Genomic DNA, 20,576 nt, shown 5'->3' with positions numbered 1-20,576 from the left:
GAACGACTAACCGACGGTAGAACAATTGATGTTTCAAGAACTAAGTAACCTATTATTACGTAACTAGATGATGACCGAACTTTGCTCGGTTTTTTTTTATAACGCCATCTTGTTGTGTCTTTAAAGCGGTTAGTTGCCCTCAATTAAGAAAAATAGTATGATTATTCGCCAATAGATGTCGGGAAGAGTTGATTATTGAAAACACGAATAAAAAACATTTTCTGAAAATAAATCGTAGCTAGATCGATTTATCGCCCCCGAAATCCCCTGTATACTAAATTTTATGAAAATCGTTGGAGCCGTTTCCGAGGTTCAGGTTATATATATACAAGAATTGCTCGTTTAAATGTATAAGAAATATATAGTTTGATGGTTTTTAATAAATATATTCGCTCGAATAAATAAATTACACAGAGACTCCGGGAGAACGTTTTTACGATTCCAATAATAGAATAAAACGTTATAATTATGTTCCGTTACGAACTCTTGTTTGCTAATCAAATGTCCGACACAAATCGGAAAAGTGCAATAACCTTCCAGCCAACCATCATCGACAATTTGTTAACAAATAGCTATGTAGTGATTAACCGTTTCGCTCATATTCTTGTTTGATGACTATGGATGATGATTTTTGTCGTTTGACCAGTGGTCCTCAAACTCTTTTATGTACAACAAATTTCGAACACCTTTGTAGTAGACGTGAGTAGACGAGCTCACGGTCCAACTAGTGTTAATTGGTTACCGAAGCACGTGGACATCAACAACCTAAATGCCGCCACCCACTTGGGACATAACTTCTAAGTCTGTTTTTATAGTACCAAGATGTATTGTACACTTAAAAACTTTTTAATTCATATTCTTAGCAAAATACCCAGGACTTTGGGTTAAGATCTATTTAAATAATTCTTTCAAAAGCTCTTGTAAGCGATTTATGCAAGATTTATAAGCGAATTTATAAAACGCTAGAAAAAAGCTAATCCAACTATTCTTCTCTTGCCACACATATTTGCACTGTGAATTGCTTTTTGGTATAACCACTGTTCAACCGTCGATAAATCTATATTGAGAGATGACGTTAGTCGGTCGAATAAAAGCTATAATTTTTATAGTCATGTAATGTAGCCAGCTAATTGTGACTGTTTTTCCTCTTTATGATTTATCGGTATGTTGATCTCGGCACAATAAGCTGGTATTCATTTTTTGTTACGTTAAAAATACATTTCAATGTAAAATAAATTTTGATAAATAATGCGGTTTGAGGTTTTGAAAATATTATAAATACAATCTAAATTACCTATACTGCTGTTATTGTATAGGAAACGAGTATTATAACGGAGGGGAGATTTTTCAACAGCATATAGATACCGCTAAATATGTGATTCCCAAGAAATGTCTGCGTTGTCAATATTGGAAAATTATTTGACCGTTCACTTTGTTTGTATAAAATATTCAGAATGTCACAAGTTTGAGAATAGGTATCGTTTCAGTTTTTAGAAGTCAAATGAACGACTTATACGAGTATGTACATAGCACGAAGAACGTTTATAAGTGTTTACGGATGAGCGCCAATCCATAGATACAGCCCACTGAGTTTCTCGCCGTATCTTCTCAGTGAGTCGCGTTTCCGATCCGGTGGTAGATTCTGCGAAGCACTGCTCTTGCTAGGGCCAATGTTAGCAACACTCCCGGTTTGAGCCCCGTCAGCTCACCTACTCGCCCGGTTACGCGGACATAGCCTCTCAAGGCTTCAGCTTAGGTAGGAAAAAAAAACGGATGAGCGGAAGTTCTCTTGACATTTTTCAAGAAAATAATTTATTTTTCAAAGGCACTTACAATACAATTGAGAATCATTGCTCCAGGTGTCGTTGTGAGGTCTCATGTCCAATAGTTCAGTAACCATTTAATAGATACATATATTTAATACCAAGCGAACTGAGATCTCGTGAGTTGTAGATAAACAGAACCCGCATTGATTATATTTCATTCCTTCTCGTTGCAGATTCAGAATTACGAAAGGTTATTTTATCATAGCGATCAATCACACAGAGATCGCGGCGTAGGGCGGCTTTAAATTGTTTATTTAATGCACAATAAGTTTTGTCTGCATTAACCCAGTTAATAATAATTTAACTGACTCGTCGAACTGACGCCATCAGATGGATTCAAGCCAAGTAACTGAAAGCGTTCAGTTACTGAAACATTATGCTTATTTTATAACTAGAGTTAAATGTCTTAAATGTCTATGAATGTATAAAGATGTAATTTCGTTTGTTTCGTGTCTATGGTACTTATACTAAAATATTATTAAACTTTTTGGTGTATCAAATAGGAAAAGTAATATTTTTCATAAAGACAATACGCTTAATAATATGAAAAACGCATAGCGAGCGACCTCTTTGAGACAAGACCACTTTTGAGCGAAGTCAGTAATTATTATGGACCAGTGATGGGCAAAGTACGACCCGTGTGCCAACTCCGGTCCGCGGAAGTATTTAATCCGGCCCTCCGAGAGTCCGTCCATACATCCTAAATATTCTAGTCAGCATTTTGGCGCGTAAAATAAAATCTAACGTTTATATAATAAATATGTAATGTGTAATAATGTGTAATAGAAATGAAACCCGCAAAATTATAATTTGCGTAATTACTGGTGACCTCGTGAGTCCGCGCGGGTGGGTACCACCACCCTGCCTATTTCTGCCGTGAAGCAGTAATGCGTTTCGGTTTGAAGGGTGAGGCAGCCGTTGTAACTATACTTGAGACCTTAGAACTTATATCTCGAGGTGGGTGGCGCATTTACGTTGTAGATGTCTATGGGCTCCAGTAACCACTAACACCAGGTGGGGTGTGAGCTCGTCCACCCATCTAAGCAATAAAATAAAAATAAAAAATTGGAAATTTTCAAATTTTTAATGAAAGCGCCAATTCGTCAGGGGTGTTTTGAGCTTTCATTATCTCATAATTAACTACTTACCATCATTATAATTATCTTGGCAGTCTGTCACAGGTATTAGTTTATTTATTGAAAAAAAAACATTCTTTCACCTATCTATCACACGCCTCAGGTCTCACACGCCTAACAAGGCGTAAAAGTAAAAGGTATTTTGTTTATTAAAAAGCTTTAATACAAAATGCATTTTTTCTATAATTCTGGACCTCCTCTAGAATTTCTTAAACTTTGTGGCCCGCCATTAAAAATGTTTGCCCACCACTGTTATAGACGATGAAACTTGTACTAGTTTTAAAATATTACAATTAATTGATTTTTTATAGTTAATTTCACATACATTATTTTGTATAAACTGTGCAACACACACAATAAACTGTTAACATAAAAATTTGGTATCGATATTGCATCACGGTAACTTTTTTTAATTAATTCATTAAAAAGCGTCTTGACAATTCGTTGTTCGCTTAATTATGATTTAATTAATATTTAGTATTTTGCCATATTATATATGCAGCTGCATAGAGATAAAGAATAATACTCGACATGCGTTATGATATTACAATTTATGTTTTACATAGGAGTTAACACTCTCACGTGTACCTAACCAAATTTTTTTTCTGTAAGAAGACGTACAATGATTTATACATTTGACATATTTCAATGACGTAAAGGTTATCGCGGCCAGTACTTAAATTTCCCCGGTATATGATAAAACTCATTTCGTTATAAAAATATTCGATTTTATTATATATCTGAGTAATCATCGACTGTTTCACCAATAGGTATCGAGTGATGCTACATAAATTGTTGTTATCTTATCGTGAAATATTAATGCGATAGTTGCGGTTTATGAACGCATTCGTAATGATTTAAAAGTTAAAAACTTTCAAAACGTGTTTTGACTTAATTCGGTGTCGCAATCAACTTGCAGAATGTAAAGTAAATCTTTCTAATCGATTTCGTGGGCTCGGGAAAGTTCCTTAAACGCGTGCATTTCGATTCACGGAACCTTCTGATGGATAAAGAGCGTCGTTATTATATGAATACTTTTATTTTTATTACCCTTTGTGAACGTTCACCGGCGCTCATGAATATCAGCAATGTCTCGAGCGCAATCGTATCCAAAGTTGTACTTTTTTTTATTGCCCTTGTAGGCATACGACCTGATGGTGAGTGGTTACCGTCGCCCATGGACTTCAGCAATGCCAGGGGCAGAGCCAAGCCGCTGCCTACCGCTTAATACTAATAACAATTAACTTAAAACTCTTAAAACATATTGTTTTCACTCCCTGATAAAAATGTATATTGAATACAATTTTTATACGATAGTTTGTAGTACAGCTTACTTGTATTGAAAGCGGATATAGCTATTCATTTGTTTCCTCGACGTAAAAATGCGTCTCTAGAGACTTATGTGAGGTCAACTTCAACTAGCTCGTTAGTTTACGGGTAGAATGTGAAGAACTTGTATTTTTAAAGAGTATGATGATGTGGCCTCGGCTTTAGACCTTCGCCGTGGCCTTTCAACGTGTTCAATTAACTAACAAGCTTCACGTGTCTGTTCTTTGTATGTCGTTAAAAATAAACCATATGTTTACTGTTTATAAAGAGGCATTTGTACAGACGACGCGACGCGACGCGAGCCTCGCTCTACAACCGTGACAAATTAGATTGGCAGTAATCGTACTAGGTGTTCACAGTTTGCCTCACTATTTAAATAGTCCGTATTGAATGGCCCCCTGCAGCAAATCGCAAAGAGCGATGACCCTTCGAATCCTTACTTGCACTTTATTACTTGCATTTGTATTCTTGCGGGCGCGCATCGTAGCAATTGATGCGCGCTCAACTCGATGAAATTTCTCAAAATATTCGAGAATATTAAAATTCGAACAATATTTGACCTTCGAGGACGAGATAGGAATAAGTTGGGGCTATTGAGTGTGGCACGTTTATATTCATAAAGCACAATAAAGCGATTAAGTAGATAGATAACTAATACCACAATCTATGTATGCACGTTTTCCCTCGTGATGCTCGAACGATTTTGAGTTCCGCCCGTTATGACATTCATTTTCATTTTTGGTTTTTGTATTATTATTAATATTCTGTTTTTAGCCCGCTAATGAATGTAATATGGATGCAAAATCTGAAATAAATAAATAAAATAAAAATTCATGTCATCTATTTCAAAAATATCGAAAGTACAGATATTCATATTCATCATTTTCAAAACAGACAGCGTCGAATGGCCTCCGATCCATGAGAACTACAGCGTGTTTAACGCTGCATTCTACAGACAAACTCCATAATGCGGCGTGCATAGGTTTTGTCCGTTGTCACTCGTTTCTCTACTTGAAATTCTGTTTGGATATTTTAATGTAAATCGAGCATGTACTGTTTGCGAACCGCTTTTATGTTGTAGAATACCTTGTGCATACGTCGTGCACGTAGAACGAAGCAAGCTTTATGTTCGAAGTGATGTCGACACAAATGAAGCCGTAAACCTGTGTCGTAACCGTGAACTTTACTGTCTAGTACACACTCACAATATTCGTTTATATCGTTGATTGCGTCGTTCGTACAGTAAACATACCTTCTAGAAAAATATGTAGAACTCATTGAAATAGTCACTAGTAAATTATTAGATATATATACCTAGATATTAAAATTGTCATCGTCTCGCGTAAAAAAAAAAAAAAAATTTTTTTTTTTTTTTCGACATGAGTGTACGAATTTTCGGCCTATCTAGTGTTAAATGGTTACCGGAGATCATAGAGATCGCAACGTCGATTCGGCACTGACCTTCAGACATGAGTTCTAAGTTTCAGTTTTTACAGAACAACGACTGACTCTATCCTTCAAATTGAAACGCGAAAGCTGCTTCATGGCAGAAATGAGCCGGGTGGTGGTACCTAGCCGCGCAAGCTTACAAAATGCCGTGCCATCAGCAATTACGCAAATTAATATTTTTCCGGGTTTGATAGTCGAAAATAGTCGTGGTTGAAGAACCTATGGGAGTTACAACGCGACTGATAATGAAACTATTATAAATTTGCATTAAACCGATTACTCTGCTCTGTTCTAATACGTTTGCTAATGATTTTCAAAGTCATAATAACTTAAATTTTTTTCAGAACATGTAATTTACACTCGACATGGAAGAAGGTGCTACTTGTGTAGAAGATTCCGTATCCCCAGCGGGAGTCACTCAAAACAGTGAAATTTCTGAACAACAACAACAACAACTCGACGAATCGAAAACCGAAACTGATATCTCCGTAAATCCTGAAAATATAAGTTCTATCAAAGATGAAGAAAGTGAAATTAAAGAAGATACTGAACCGAACAAGGACGAAAGCGGCGTGGTCGTGGATACTGTAGAACAAGAACCTTTAACTATTTTTAAGCAGTCGTTAGGGGAGCAAGACGCGTGTGAAACGAATGAAGATGCGAGATCACTGGGAGACCTCGATAGCTTGCCGGCAGGAGACGAGCTGGCGCTCGGTGCTGCGGGCAGCGATAGCGGCGTCGAAGGTTGCGGCCGCGCACTCAGCAGTGGTGGAGGATCCAGATCGTGCGCTTCTAGTGTCGTGTCGTGTGGTTCGGGTTGCGGCTCTGAGAGCTCCTCGTTGGCGGGCGCACCTCCCCTACCTCGTCGACGAGTAAATGTAAACGTTGCCGATCCGAAACGAAGTTCACCTATCGGTTCATCCACGCCACGACCGGCTACTGCACCTCGCGGACCGAACTTGGCCACTAGAGAACGTGCAAGAAGCAGAGAGAAACCAACTTTGCCAGAGAAGCCTCGACCGCTCACCCCTAAACCTCGAATCAGACCTAATGGCGATCTGCCGAATCTTGTTAGAGAAAGTCCCGCATTGCGCGCAAAGCCAACCAAAACCTCATCGGCTCGATGTCGCACCCCTAGCTCTCCATGTGAAGAAAAAAGGTGGCCAACCAATGGACCGCGACTGACGCCGAATCCAGAGAACACTGTAACTCGGTCCACCTCAGATAAATATGCTACTTTGCCTCGGAGAAAACGCGAGACGGACGCCGAAGGTTCACCAAAACATGAGACAACACCACCAACGTCGAGGAGACCAACCGTTTCCAGGTCGGCATCTTCACGCTGTGCCATAAAAACTCGCGTGCGGATATACGCAGAGAGGACCTCCCAGACAGTACTCTTGGGAACGGACGTTGAAGCGGCGCTCGCGGGCATCGTGCCAAATATAGAAACGTAAGTTCCATTTTTGCTCGTAAAGCTTTTGGTTTAGGATCGCTCAGTTTCTATACTATAGTTAAGTACAGTTAATAATAACATTAGTTGATTAAAGGTTCGAGCACATTATGCCGGGCCGCAGCGTGTCGGGGCAAAGCGCAAAAATCCGCTCAAATCGCTTGTATACAATTTGTAAGAGTTATCGCACACTGTGTGGGGCCGCAGCGACTCGCATTGTTGCGACGCGGATTTGCGTCCGTGCGATGCGGCCCGCCCCGCCCCGCAGCGCCCCGTCAACAGTGTGCTATAGCAAGCGGATTGCACGCGCGCACTTCTTTATTTTACGATATTTGCATTTTTTGGTATTTGCGTGTTCCTGTGGTGTTCACAAAAATGAATCAAGAACTTTCAATTAATTTAGTTCGATGCAAGATCCTCATTGCGATGATCAACAAAAAAAAAGTTCTTCGTCAGAGCAATCTATAATGTACAGTTGCACGCAAATACACAGCAGCTGCGCAGGCAGTATACTGTGCTCAAAATCCGTCAAGGTACTGCGACCCGGCCCGACATAATGTGCTCGAACCTTAACACGACTTGTACATAAAGCATAAACAGATCGTTCGTGGTGCGATTACAGAAAGCTCGCGGTATCCCGGTGCGAGCGCGGCGTGCAGGCGAGCACGCGCGGCGCGGAGAGCGCGCGGCTGTCGGCGCTGCAGGCGGAGTGCGCGGAGCTGCGGGCGCGCGCCGCCGCCGCTGACGCGCAGCTGCGGGCCGAGCGCGGCGCGCGGCTCGCCGCCATCGCGCAGCTCGACGACAACACGCGCCGACTGCTCGAGCTCGCCGGCGCAGGTATGCCGTCCCACTACAACCTTACTATCGTCACCAGACATTTTAACGTCAATGTGGGAAATTGAACACGGTACTTTTTTAAGTGAAACTTATAATGCTACTTCCAGCAAGGTTGCCTTAAGCGTTTAACGCTACCATACTAGAAAGGGACAGAGCGAGGGAGAATGCGTGGTACTCGTACGCATGCGCGTAGTATACCTGTTACAGGCCAGCGTGAGCGTTAGCAACGAGTAGCGTCCAATATTTAAAAAAAGTATTTAAAAAATATATATATTTATCTTTCTATCTATAATTTAAAATATATATAATATAAATGTTGAGGATGTTGCAAATCTCTCTGTTGATCTCTTATACAAAGCATTCCCTATTACAAGAGCAATCTGATTTAAGGATGAAAAATGATGAAAACCACAATTCTACACATCGAAAAAGAAGTTTCACTTCATTCACGTGCACCAAGTTGCACGCGCATCGTTTTTTTTTATGAAGTAGTTATTGCCTCGTTCATTTAGGGATTACTGACCCTGATTTTGGTGCACCGGGTCTGGGTTTTGGATTAAGAGATCATAGTGGGTATTTTTGTTAATGATTGGCATTTCAAGCCTTGGTATATTTGAGCGTCGGAATCACTTCGTAGGTTTCATCCCAAAGGGAAGGTTGTAGCGGTTCATCAAAGAACCATCAAAGAACACGAGATATTTTACAAATGCCTTAATCGTGCTAATATTTTCAAGACAAGCCAGCATAGATTACAAGTTCCGAACGACAACATTCACACCGTACGCTTACAATATCACCCGATCTGAAGATTTTCATTTTGTTCCAAACTTTCTTTGGAGTCGTTAAATACATGATACTACAACATAAACATGAATACAAATAATTTACAATCTTGTCGCAATAGCATATAGTGAACAAATTATATTTTACGATATAAAAATACCTACGTAAACTTTTAAACAATACATTTCGTGTTTTTGTAATAAATACAACATGCTAAAATATATTATACCTAAAAATTTTATGTTAAAAACAAAAGTTCAGGATTTGCATATGTAAACAACGACAGTGTTGACACACTATTATTTAAAAACACAGCTGGCAACAAATTGTATTCCATTTTTGAATTATTTATTGTTTTTCTTGTTTTGTATCGGTAAGCTGTCATAATATATTTTAATATAATTCTGCAATACATGTACAATTATTATGATCATAAGTCGATTTGTGGAAAACCATTATTATCTACTGATAGATGAGCTCACATGGACACCCTCTCTGCATCGCGTGCAGATTCAAATAAAAGGTTTCGCATCTGATTTTTAGTGGTAATGTGTGTAGGATCACCATACATTACCTGTCATCGATTTCGGACATAGTTAAAATACATGATATTAATACGCTTTTATTAGCTTCAGACGTATGTATGTTGGTATAACGGAATCTTGAACATGATTTCGACGCCCTCCAAAACGTCGGATTAACTCGAAATTTGGCAAACTTATTAAGGTCCGATGACAATTCGGTATTTAAAAAAAATGATTTTATTGTAAAAAAGCGTGGGGTGCTTTTCAGGATATTATCAAAATAACCCTTCTACTCATATCTTTTCATAAAATATTTATAACTAGTGATACCATGCACCCCACGCTTTTTTTTACAATAAAATCGTTTTTTCTTACACTATTTTTAATTCAAATTTATTAAAATTTATTTTCTATTTTTTAGTTGGATTTTGTATAAAAGCGTTTTTTTTTTGTTTTTTTTTAATCTTATATTTATTTCATTTTCGTTCAAACACGACATCACTCGACAAACTAATTGTCGGTGACCGCCGCGTTCCATTACACAAGCTGAAAATAGGTCTACAATATTATTATTACTAGTGGTACCCTCGTGTCGAAACTCGACTATAACTAATGGAAATTATAAATTTGTACATTATTATGATTCTATTGTCAAGGACTATTATACTTCTTTAATCATAGATTTCGTCAAGACTACACTTTCGACAAATATTAATAAAGAGAAAACAATATTTAATCTAATTTGACAGATTATAACTGACAGACTGCAAAGAAAAGTTTGACAATAAACAAATAGTATGCATGCGTGTGTGTGTCAAATACATGGTAGTGTGTGTAATGTTTTCTTTATTGATGTAATGTATCTTTTATGCATTATTTAAAAAAAATATTAGCATTGTGCACTTCCTCTCTATAATCTCTATAAGTGTGGAACATTTCATACTCCTCCGTCCGCGCAATTTTCGTAAAAAGGGGTACAAAGTTTTTGCCTCACGTATTCATATTAATAACATTAAACCACCAAGTATGATGTGCTGGAATGTAAAGCACGCGACAGGGGCCGACGAGATATAATTAGTACATGTAAATTCCACTCCTTTTAGATAAACGCCTGCCTGGACATGTTTATTGGTGACATCGTTTTCGGCCAGTCTCAAAATAGGCACATTTAGATTATTATTATAATTTAATAACACTAATTTTATTTCTGTCATTGGATTTTTTTAAAATAGATAAGTATTGAAACATATATAGTTTAACGTAATTAATGTTGAAGTTTGTTCAGCAGGCGCGGACGCCGGAGCGGAGGGCTGCCTGCACGCGCTGGGCGAGCAGCTGCGGTCCGCCGGGGAGCTGGCGGCCAGGCAGCGGGCGGAGATAGACGCTCTGCGCGACCACTGCAATAAGCTGCAAATTGTTAGTGTCCCTGTTAATCTCATTGACGATAAAGCAACGTTTGTCTCGTTATCGTCTCTACGTTTTTTTTTATTGCTTAGATGGGTGGACGAGCTCACAGCCCACTTGGTGTTAAGTGGTTACTGGAGCCCATAGACATCTGCAACGTAAATACGCCACCCACCTTGAGATTAAGTTCTAAAGTCTCAAGTATAGTTACAACGGCTGCCTCACCCTTCGAACCGAAACGCATACTGCTTCACGGCAGAAATAGACAGGGCGGTGGTACCTACCCGCACGGACTCACAAGACGTCCTACCACCAGTAAAAAATGTAGCTGGCTACACACCGAACACACAAAAACACCATATGGTCGTTGTCAAACCAAAACCTACTATGTTCGTATAGTTCACAGCTCGTCCACCCACATCAGCAATAAAAAAAAAGAAAAAATCTGGTATTGAATTGATGAGCTTGTATTAGTTGGAGCGTGATGACGAGGCCGCGTTGTTGTCCCGCGCAGGAGTGGTGCACGTCCCGCCAGCGCGCGACGGCGGCCGAGGCGCGGCTGGTGGAGGCGGAGCGCGACGCCGCCGAGATGCACGACTTCCTCGCCGCCGAGACCGCCGCGCTCGCCGACTCGCTCAGGGACGCCGACCGACAGCTCGTCGCCACCAACGCCGAGCTCGACAAGAGGTGACGTTTCCTTGACCATTAATAATAATAAAAAAATAATCAAAAATGTCCTAAAATGGACATGGAGAAGAAATAATGTAAAATTAGCAGCAAGTAAGCGCCATGCGCATCATATTTTACTTCTTTTATAGATCATATAGATACACTTCCCATGTCTGAGAATTGGAATTGGTCAACAAACTTTAACCCAAAAGGTAATTAATAATGAACGTACTGAAAGCCGAATTACGCTGTAGGGTCCGGTTATGTTTTATAATTTTCGAATTGAAACTGCGTAGGATTATAATGAATCCCGCATGCATAATACTGAATTTTTATTTTAAAAAAAACTTACGGTATTCCAGACGTGCGGAGTGTCGGCAGCTGGTGCGGCTGTGCGAGCAGCGTCGCCAGGAGGCGCTGTGCTGGGCGGCGCGGGTGCGCGGCGGCGCGGCGGGCGCGGGCCGGGCGCTGCTCGCGCTCTCCCGCCGCCTGCAGCGCCTCACGCGCGCGCTGCTCGCCGCCTACGGGCTGCCCCCCGACCTGCTGCAGCCCACCGTCTACCACAACGACGCCTTCAGGTGTGCACCCACACATCTATACAAACGATTGAATAAAACTGAACCCAAGTGCTAAGAACGAAAAAATAAGAAGAAAGTTCATTGCTTAAAAAATGACGAATATTTCACTCGCAAAAACAACAGTACAATCAAAAGTACACAGTAGATGTCGAGACCCCAAGTACGAGAAAAAAAAAAACTTGAATCTATGAAAAAGTATACTATCAATAATCTATCTTTAGTTACTCAAGCTTGTGAACTCATTATTTAATTTTAATGTTGTACAGTCGCAGTGACAGCGGCGAGGCCGGCACCCCGGAGGAGGAGGGGCGCGGCGGGCTGCTGGCGGCCATCGCTCGCGCCGTGCGGGCCGCGCCGCCCATCGCCACCAGCATCGCCCACGCCGCCGCCGCGCACGCCGCCGCGCACGCCGCCGCCGCCCCGCACGACGACGACGCCTCCGACGACAACTCCGCCGACCTACTCGACTCCGAGACTGAACCCTGTCTCGTTACGGACCCCGGTGAGTTATCCGCCTATGTGACGACTAAACTCACCCGTTTGCCCCCGAAGTATCACGACACGCGTTACGTTCTTATTACAACTGATTTCAAGACTTGGGCTCTCCTACTTGCAAGGAAGGTGAATGAACTATACAAATGAGCACTCATGTGATCTACTTTGCGCAGGCTTAACATTATAGATTCCTGAAAAAGGCAGCTGTAAATTCTTGAAATGGTTGTTTGAAGAACTTCGGTCGTTACTATCCATCTTTGCTTTTTGCCTTTACCAAATTCTGGGATATGACCTTGGTGACATACAGTTGGTTGAAATTCTAAAGTAAAAAACAAATTACAACTTACAGATATGACAATTGAGAGAGAGAGAGAGAGAGAGAGAGAGAGAGAGTATTCTTTATTGTACACCAAAAAACAAATAAACGGTGCGATACATTAAACACAAAAAGTACAATTGGCTCTCTTATCTATGTTGACTATGGCTGATGTTCTATCATAAATCAAAGCGCAATTCGCATGACCGTGTGGGCGTAAAATTTTATGCCTACAGTACAATTTAATAAGATATTTTATCAATAGACATTGAAACTCGATTCCGGTTGTTGAACTGTAATGTGAATTTCTAGCGCCTTAAATTTTTTGAAAAGTGTTTTATGATATATGTTTTCCCGCTACAGATTGCGTCGAGGACTGGTGGTCCGGGCCGGAGGGGGCGGACGGCATCGGCATTTCTAGCGGAGACGAACTGTCGCCGGAGAGAGACTCTGTGGACTTTGAGAAAGGTGCTTAAACATTTCATTTTGAATGTGTAGTTTCGTTGTTGTTATTTAACTTTTTACTGATAAATAGTATTGGTTTTTTGAATTTGAACAACTGTAGATATTTAGTAGTAGTATTATTAGTAAAGAATTTTTAGTGCTGGTCTACTATGAATATTTTACTATCAAAATTTCAAAGTTTTCGTTTTCAGCCGCAAGTCTTTCTCGCTCAGAGTACGCTTTGAGAATTACGTAGAGTACTTTAGTTTAGTCGGGCAGATAGATAAAAGTAATAGTTACAGCGAGTCGAGGCTGTAAGCAACAATTTTCTTTGCCCCCGTTCTGATTGATAGTCTGAATAATAAGATACCAACGTGCGAGTGGGTTGTCTATGGCAGAGGTGGAGTCCGGTTCGGAGTCGCTGCGCACGCTGTCGGCCGCCATCGCGCACCGGCAGCGCTGCGAGGCGGAGGAGCCGGAGCGGGACGTGCTGATGCGGCGCGTGCTGGCGCTGGACGACACGCTGTCCCGCCTGCTGGGCGCGCTCCGCCTCGCCGCCGCGCACCACGACAAGCAGCACGACGCCACCCTGCTCAGCGCGCTCAGGTACACCCATACACCCAAGTTCCCGAACGCGCCGGTGTCCCGTGACGTTATGCAAAGAGTTTCGCGCGCGCCGATTTAAGTTGATTGTAAAACGTAATTTTAGTTTCAGTTCGTATCTTGTAGTCCCTAGCGTTGTTTACTCTTTTTAGTTTATATTATAACACTGTACACATTCTATATATTGTTAAATTGGTGTGTTTGACTTTTATATGATCAGAGTAAAATATCCCGCGAATGCGAACAACAAAGAACAAACCACAACACCATAGAACAGATATTTTACAGATACTGACAGATTACTGGTGGTAGGACCTCTTGTGAGTCCGCGCGGTTGGGTACCACCACCCTGCCTATTTCTGCCGTGAAGCAGTAATGCGTTTCGGTTTGAAGGGTGGGGCAGCCGTTGTAACTATACTTGAGACCTTAGAACTTTTATCTCAAGATGGGTGGCGCATTACGTTGTGAATGTCTATGGGCTCCAGTAACCACTTAACACCAGGTGGGCTGTGAGCTCGTCCACCCATCTAAGCAATATAAAAAAAAGGAATACCCGAAACCAACGACATTTTCGAGATAAGCTCGTATAGATACAAATTCCAAATAACGACATTCGACATTCGTTGGTCTACCGAGAAATTGCACCTTTGCCTTTCATTCCCAAATACACACCCATAACTTCGTCCATAGTGACAACACTCACTGTATATCAGCAACACAAGCAGTTCATCAAAACAATCACTCATTCCGATGACATAAAGCTGGGTAGCTTCTAGTGCATTACATTTTTTAAGGGATTTTATGACCTGGTAACTAAGACCTTTAGGTCAAGTCTTATTTTAACTAATATTCTTATTTTTATGAAAAATGATAATACCAAGTGAAATGAAATAAAATGATGTGATGATATGTAATATAATCTCAGTAAAATGGTGGTCATTTACTAAGATTTGTCAGTGGACTTTTTGGAAAATTCCCAGAAGTTACGTTCAGCGGCTTTGTGCCCACATTTGTGCACCTTCACAGATACTAAACAGTTAATAAACCACTGCTATTACACATTTAAACCTGAAGAAACACTAAATAGACAAAATAAAACAAATCACACAACTTCACTCCTCGCGTTCCCGCCAAAAAGGCTACTGCCTTACAATAGAATTCAGTTAAAGTTTGTACACATCTACAATCAGATCAGACACATACACACGCACAGTGCACTCACTCACCCACGCGTTTTTTATAATCGATTTTTTAAGTTTAGTACTTTTTGCTTTCAGAGAAAAAATAGACGTAACAGAAAAAAACGTGGCGGACGTGGTAGTGAAGAAGCTGGCTGAACTCGACGCAAGTAAGAATATGATGGAGCAGTACCGACAGTCGGTCGAGGTCAGTCTTGGGTTCCATTCAGTTACAACACAGATAATAATCATTCCAATACGGACCGCATATGTGACCCCAAATGTGTACCAGCACTCGCTCATCATCCGTCTATAGAATTACAACCCAAACTTCGTTTTCCTATCTATAATAACTCAATATGTTGAGTTATATTGAGGGGCCGTGTGATGGATCCGTCTTGTCTATTTCTGTCGCGAAGTAATCCTAAGCGAGACTAGCTCATGTCTCATGTGTTCGTCACTAGAATTGTGAGCTTATTCCTCATTTATACTAAAAAAATCTTGAAAAGTTACGAATTGAATTTGTCAATGTACTTACTAATTAGTTGTTGGTATTTGTTTTTTTTTGTTTGTTTAAAGTAGCATTTTATCACAACTTATCTATTACTATCGATATTAAAATCGATTAGCCGAAAATTATTTTTTTATACCGCCACATTTTTGATACCCGGATATCCTGTTGTTTATTTACCTATACGTTTTGTAGTTTTGGTATTTTATTTTTCTTACTTAGTATTTATTTATTTATAATTTAGTTAGTTCGGTTTAACTCGTTTAATATGAAACAGGTATTTACACCATTCAGGGCCTGCTTGGCGATCTCGAGTCAAGAATAAAACGCCAAGGTTAATATCGATAGCGTTCGTATCATATATACAGCTTTGTATGCACACACAAATGTTCTCTCCCTATTCACACGATACTACTGTTTTTGGAAAAAAAATGAGAGAAATAACGAAATTATTGCCTCAAAAAGGAGAGGACATAATCATAGTTCGCTTGGGAAGTGTTGCTTCAGCACAACATGTAAATACACATGTAAATCCTGTACCTGTATATTATATTCTTTTATTTTCAAAGTACAAATACGCCTCAATATTATATACACCGCAGTTGAACTTCTACGTTTATGTTTTGTAAAATTGTAACAAATTTTCATCTATTTAAAATGTTTTTATAATTAAAATAATGGTGAATGTTCAACAGACGCTCAAAAATCAACTGGCACATCACGATGAAGAGGACGATTTAGATCTAATCGAAGAGGTTAGTTGAAACTATGTTTGTAATATGGAGGATAGAGGTAAGGAGCACCATCTTGTATGGGGGCGGGGCTCAAGTTGAAAAAGTGTATACCTGTAAAGAGCAAGTTATTGTTGCAAACTCATCGAAATAGCGCTAGTGTAGAAAGTAGAAATGATATGAATAGAGCAGTTTTAAACAGAGGGAAGTGTACTGAATTAAGGTGAAGTGTGGTAGTTTTTGGCGCTGTTTCCTTCCACTTGCTACTGTGGCGCCACCTTATTTGCCGCTCTTTCAACGATCAATTTTTAGTACACTGGGATGGTGCTCCTTACTTCTATCCTCCATAGTTTGTAAAGAATTCACATGACGGTTCATGACGTGACGAGCCCTTCCCACTATCCACTCTTTCTATAGTCTGTCATTAAAATATGAATAATACCATCATTTTAAAATTAATCACGATGTTATTTTCACAAGAATTTTAGTGGTTGTTGCTACAACTACCATAAGTCTAAAGATTAAAAAGTAAATGTACTAATCAATTCCCACTGCATGCAGCTTTGTTTGACGCGTTTGTCAAACAGTCTTACGTGTTTGATGGAAATCTTGATTGACAGCGTGCTTGACAAACAAGTTTGAACATGAATATGGGGGTGTTGGTCAAACAAACTCTCAGTTGTTGCTCGACACGACGTCTCGTTACGGCCAAGAGAAATTGATTTTACGGACAGTTTAACAAACTTGTTTGATCTTTCGTTTGATCGTTTAAGCTATTGTCTGATGAAAACGTAAAGTTTGACAAACAAATTTGATCGTTAACAGGGCGCTTTATACTTTACGCTTTATATAACTATACTGAGATCTTAGAACTTATATCTCAAGGTGGGTGGTGCATTTACGTTGTAAATATCTATGGGCTTCAGTAACCACTTAACACCAAGTGGGCTGTGAGTTCGTACACCCATCTAGGCAATAAAAAAAATGAAAAATAGTATTTACATACCTTCAGATACTTGACCACTCATATTGTTCGTCGCTCCAGGAGGCGTGGTCGTGCGGCGACGTCTCGCGGGCGGAGTGTGCGGGCGCGCTGTGCGGCGCCGCGGCCGCCCTGCGCGCCTCGCGCTGCGCCCGCCTCGCGCCGCTGTCCGCGCGACTGCAGCGCCTCGCCGCCGCCCTGGCCGCGCCCTCCGCCCTCTAGCGGACTCTCTATACACCAGTTCCAATGCCAAAGCGATAACGATACTAAATGAAATTCTTTTCAACAAAAACAAAAATCCTAACTGGATAAAAGCGTTAGTTCCTCAATGGAATTTCGAATTTTAATTGGCAATACTTTAATTATTAATTAATTGAAAATGCAATTTCGAAAAGGGCACATGTCGCATATTTTGTCAAATAGGCTTTTTCATATACATGTAGTTTTGATCTACACCCATTTTATAATAATTCCAGTAATTTTCAATTGCTAATTAACACTAAAATATATCTCAAAAGTTAATATTTTAAATTTTACACTGCTTTAGAAAATAATCAGTTTTTTTTCATTTCCTGAAAATTTTACATTTTCAGAGATGTACCCATTTCGAAATTGCATATTCAATTATAAATATGCTAAATGTCGATTACGGTCTCGCCGGCCGAGAACAGGGGGTGATACTCGTGAAATGCAGCGAGATGAAAATTCCGATGGCTGAAAAAAAGTCAATAAACGTCTTATGCGTCATGATTCCTAAAATTATATTAAATAAATTATTAGAGTAATGTCTGATCTGCGCCGTAATCGTATTTTTAGCGCAGAAATAGAAATAGTGTAATGTAATATTTAATGAATAGACTATAGATATAATATCGTGAGCTTCATAACATTTCGTGCCGTTTCGTTATTCACGTCCGTCCTGCTTACTCCATGACACGTAGAAAAACAAAGACGTAGTAACATGCAAGTTCAGCTTTCGAGAACGAACATATTTACAATATTACTCGTAAGAAAATCATGATGCCTATTAAAAAAACCATATATAGTATAAATATATATACAGTAGAATCCGGATATAACGACCTTCAAGGGACCGGCGAAACTATGTCGTACTAACCGGATGACGTACAAAACGGCAGAACTATTTCTTAAGTACATATGTTTATCCAACTCATGGAGCATGTAAAAATTTGCATGTCTAACTGTATAGGGAAAAATTGCTTTCTCTTGTAGCAGAGGTACATTCACGGGTATTCTGTATTGTAACAATGCCTTATCCACCGACTCATGAGTAGAAGTCCTTACACGTTTGTCTTTTTAAACATTGGCATTAAACAGCGGCTCGATCTTATCTTTATTGTTGATATTGTAGAATGAGATACGCCAAAATCCTTTGCGAGGGTTGCATTTGATTCACCGACTTCTGATCGGTGTACATTGTTCGTCGTTTTAACCGGTCGTAGCATCATAATATTCATAATTAAGGGTCGCTATAAGCAGTTGGTCGCTTAAAACGGAGTCGCACTAAACGGTTATATTTTCTCAGTACCTAATTATGAAACCTATCTTGAGTAATCATGATCGTCGTTAAAAGCGGTTAGTCGTTATAAGCGAAGTCGTTGTATATGAATTCTACTGTATATAGCATTTGTGCCAGATCGGTCTCCTAAATGCTGTAAGATAATTTTTATAAGAATATTTAATCAGAAATCAAAGCATTATAGTATATGTAAATAAGAATATGACATTTCATTTGTGTTTATCGATAAGAATTATTTTAAATAGAAGGTATTTATTCAAAGTTTACATAAAGCAAGAACAAAACTATTTAGTTACCGCAAAAAAATTGTTACACGTGTATTTAACAGCTGTAATGCTTAAATTCGATCCCATCTACTTAATTGTTTAATCCTTGTACTTTTTGTGTGATCTATGTTTCCTACTTATTTAGTTTAAGATTATAAGATTTTATTAACGAAAACTTGATAGTAAATTCCTTTTGTTTTTATTCTCTCTTTTTATTTGTTTAGACAAGACGTAATGTATAGAAATAATAATAAACAATGAATTTTGTAAAGGCCGCTGCACATTCGCTCGAAGAAAAAAATCACATAAGAATTATGTTTTCATTACATATCTATATTTGGTGCAAGCCGAGGGAGATTGAAACGTGAGATCTTGTATACGTAGATACAGTAAGGATCCAGGTCAATTGTGACAGCACTTACACAATTGTGTTTAGTGACCTCGGGTCAGGATGGCTTGTAGAGTTGTGTTGTGCATTTCACTTTTTTTTATTTAATCTAGTCAAATTAAAATTTGATATTTAGCACTTTATTGAGGACATCAATGTTCACATTTTGTTTTTATCGTTTTCGATTAGACACAGAACAAAAGTTATTTGCCATTTTACGTATTTATGTTGTGTTTAACGTAATACGAATTAAAATTAACATGAGACTGATGCTGTATTTGTCGATAAGGTTTTGTGAGAAATTAGGAAAAAATTAGTTAAATTATTATAATAATTGGTTTCTGTGTAGTACAAATTTTTTCCGATGTCATTTGTATCGTCAGCAATTTATTTAAAATTAAATAAGTACATAAACCATTGATTTGGCAAGCTTGAGTATATGCGACTCGCACATGCTTAACTACTAAGATGTAAAAAGTAGTATGTAAATACATATAATGAGAATCGTGACAGTTGTTATTCACTATTCAACCTTTATTATTAATAAAACCAGTTTGCTTTAGCTACTTATGGCCGAAGTTCGACTAGAAGCTGTTTGAAGTCATCGTGGCCTAAAGGCTAAGACGTCCGGTGCATTCGTATATAGCGATGCAACGGAGTTCAAGTGCCGCAGGCAGGTACCAATTTTTCTAATGAAATACGTACTTGGCAAATGTTCACGATTGACTTCCACGGCGAAGGAATATAACATAATACCATCGTGTAATACAAATCAAACCCGCAAAATTATAATTTGCGTAATTACTGGTGGTAGGACCTCTTGTGAGTCCGCACTGGTAAGTACCACCGCCCTGCCTATTTCTGCCGTGAAGCAGTAATGCGTTTCGATTTGAAGGGTGGGGCAGCCGTTGTAACTATACTGAGACCTTAAATCATATCTTAAGATGAGTGGCGTATTTACGTTGTAGATGTCTATGGGCCCCAGTAACCATTTAACACCAGGAGGGCTGTGAGCTCGTCCACCTATCTAAGCAAAAAAAAGCTTGAAGGGATTGCTGATGGCCCAGAGTTGCACTAAGGTGGCTGGGAGGCCGGAAGGCTCAGCCAGGCCAGGAGACTGGACCATTTTGTTTT

At 39.5% G+C, this 20,576-nt stretch overlaps 1 protein-coding gene across 10 annotated transcripts in view; it reads left to right on the top strand.

The window, feature by feature from the left end:
- corn (microtubule-binding protein cornetto) overlaps nt 1-19,950 on the top strand; it is a 63,342-nt gene extending 43,392 nt beyond the window's left edge. For 3 of the 10 annotated variants that reach the window (XM_089730220.1, XM_089730221.1, XM_089730219.1), the window contains exons 2-12: nt 6,085-7,193; nt 7,816-8,030; nt 10,623-10,753; nt 11,256-11,428; nt 11,773-11,988; nt 12,255-12,490; nt 13,163-13,267; nt 13,642-13,849; nt 15,124-15,232; nt 16,231-16,290; nt 17,279-19,950. In XM_089730220.1, coding sequence (XP_089586346.1) covers nt 6,106-7,193; nt 7,816-8,030; nt 10,623-10,753; nt 11,256-11,428; nt 11,773-11,988; nt 12,255-12,490; nt 13,163-13,267; nt 13,642-13,849; nt 15,124-15,232; nt 16,231-16,290; nt 17,279-17,470 — 2,733 coding nt within the window. In that variant the 5' untranslated portion in view covers nt 6,085-6,105 and the 3' untranslated portion in view covers nt 17,471-19,950. Of the gene's footprint in view, nt 1-6,084; nt 7,194-7,815; nt 8,031-10,622; nt 10,754-11,255; nt 11,429-11,772; nt 11,989-12,254; nt 12,491-13,162; nt 13,268-13,641; nt 13,850-15,123; nt 15,233-15,812; nt 15,870-16,230; nt 16,291-17,278 lie in introns of all 10 variants that reach the window. The other 7 variants (XM_089730223.1, XM_028182295.2, XR_003624970.2 and 4 more) reach the window with 6 other exon arrangements.
- The last annotated feature ends 626 nt before the right edge of the window (nt 19,951-20,576 follow it).

The sequence above is a fragment of the Bombyx mandarina genome, chromosome 10 (assembly GCF_030267445.1).
Source record: "Bombyx mandarina strain Sakado chromosome 10, ASM3026744v2".
Lineage (NCBI taxonomy): Eukaryota > Metazoa > Arthropoda > Insecta > Lepidoptera > Bombycidae > Bombyx > Bombyx mandarina.
The sequence above is the reverse complement of the archived record's forward strand: the minus strand, read 5'-3'. Positions and strand labels throughout refer to the sequence as shown.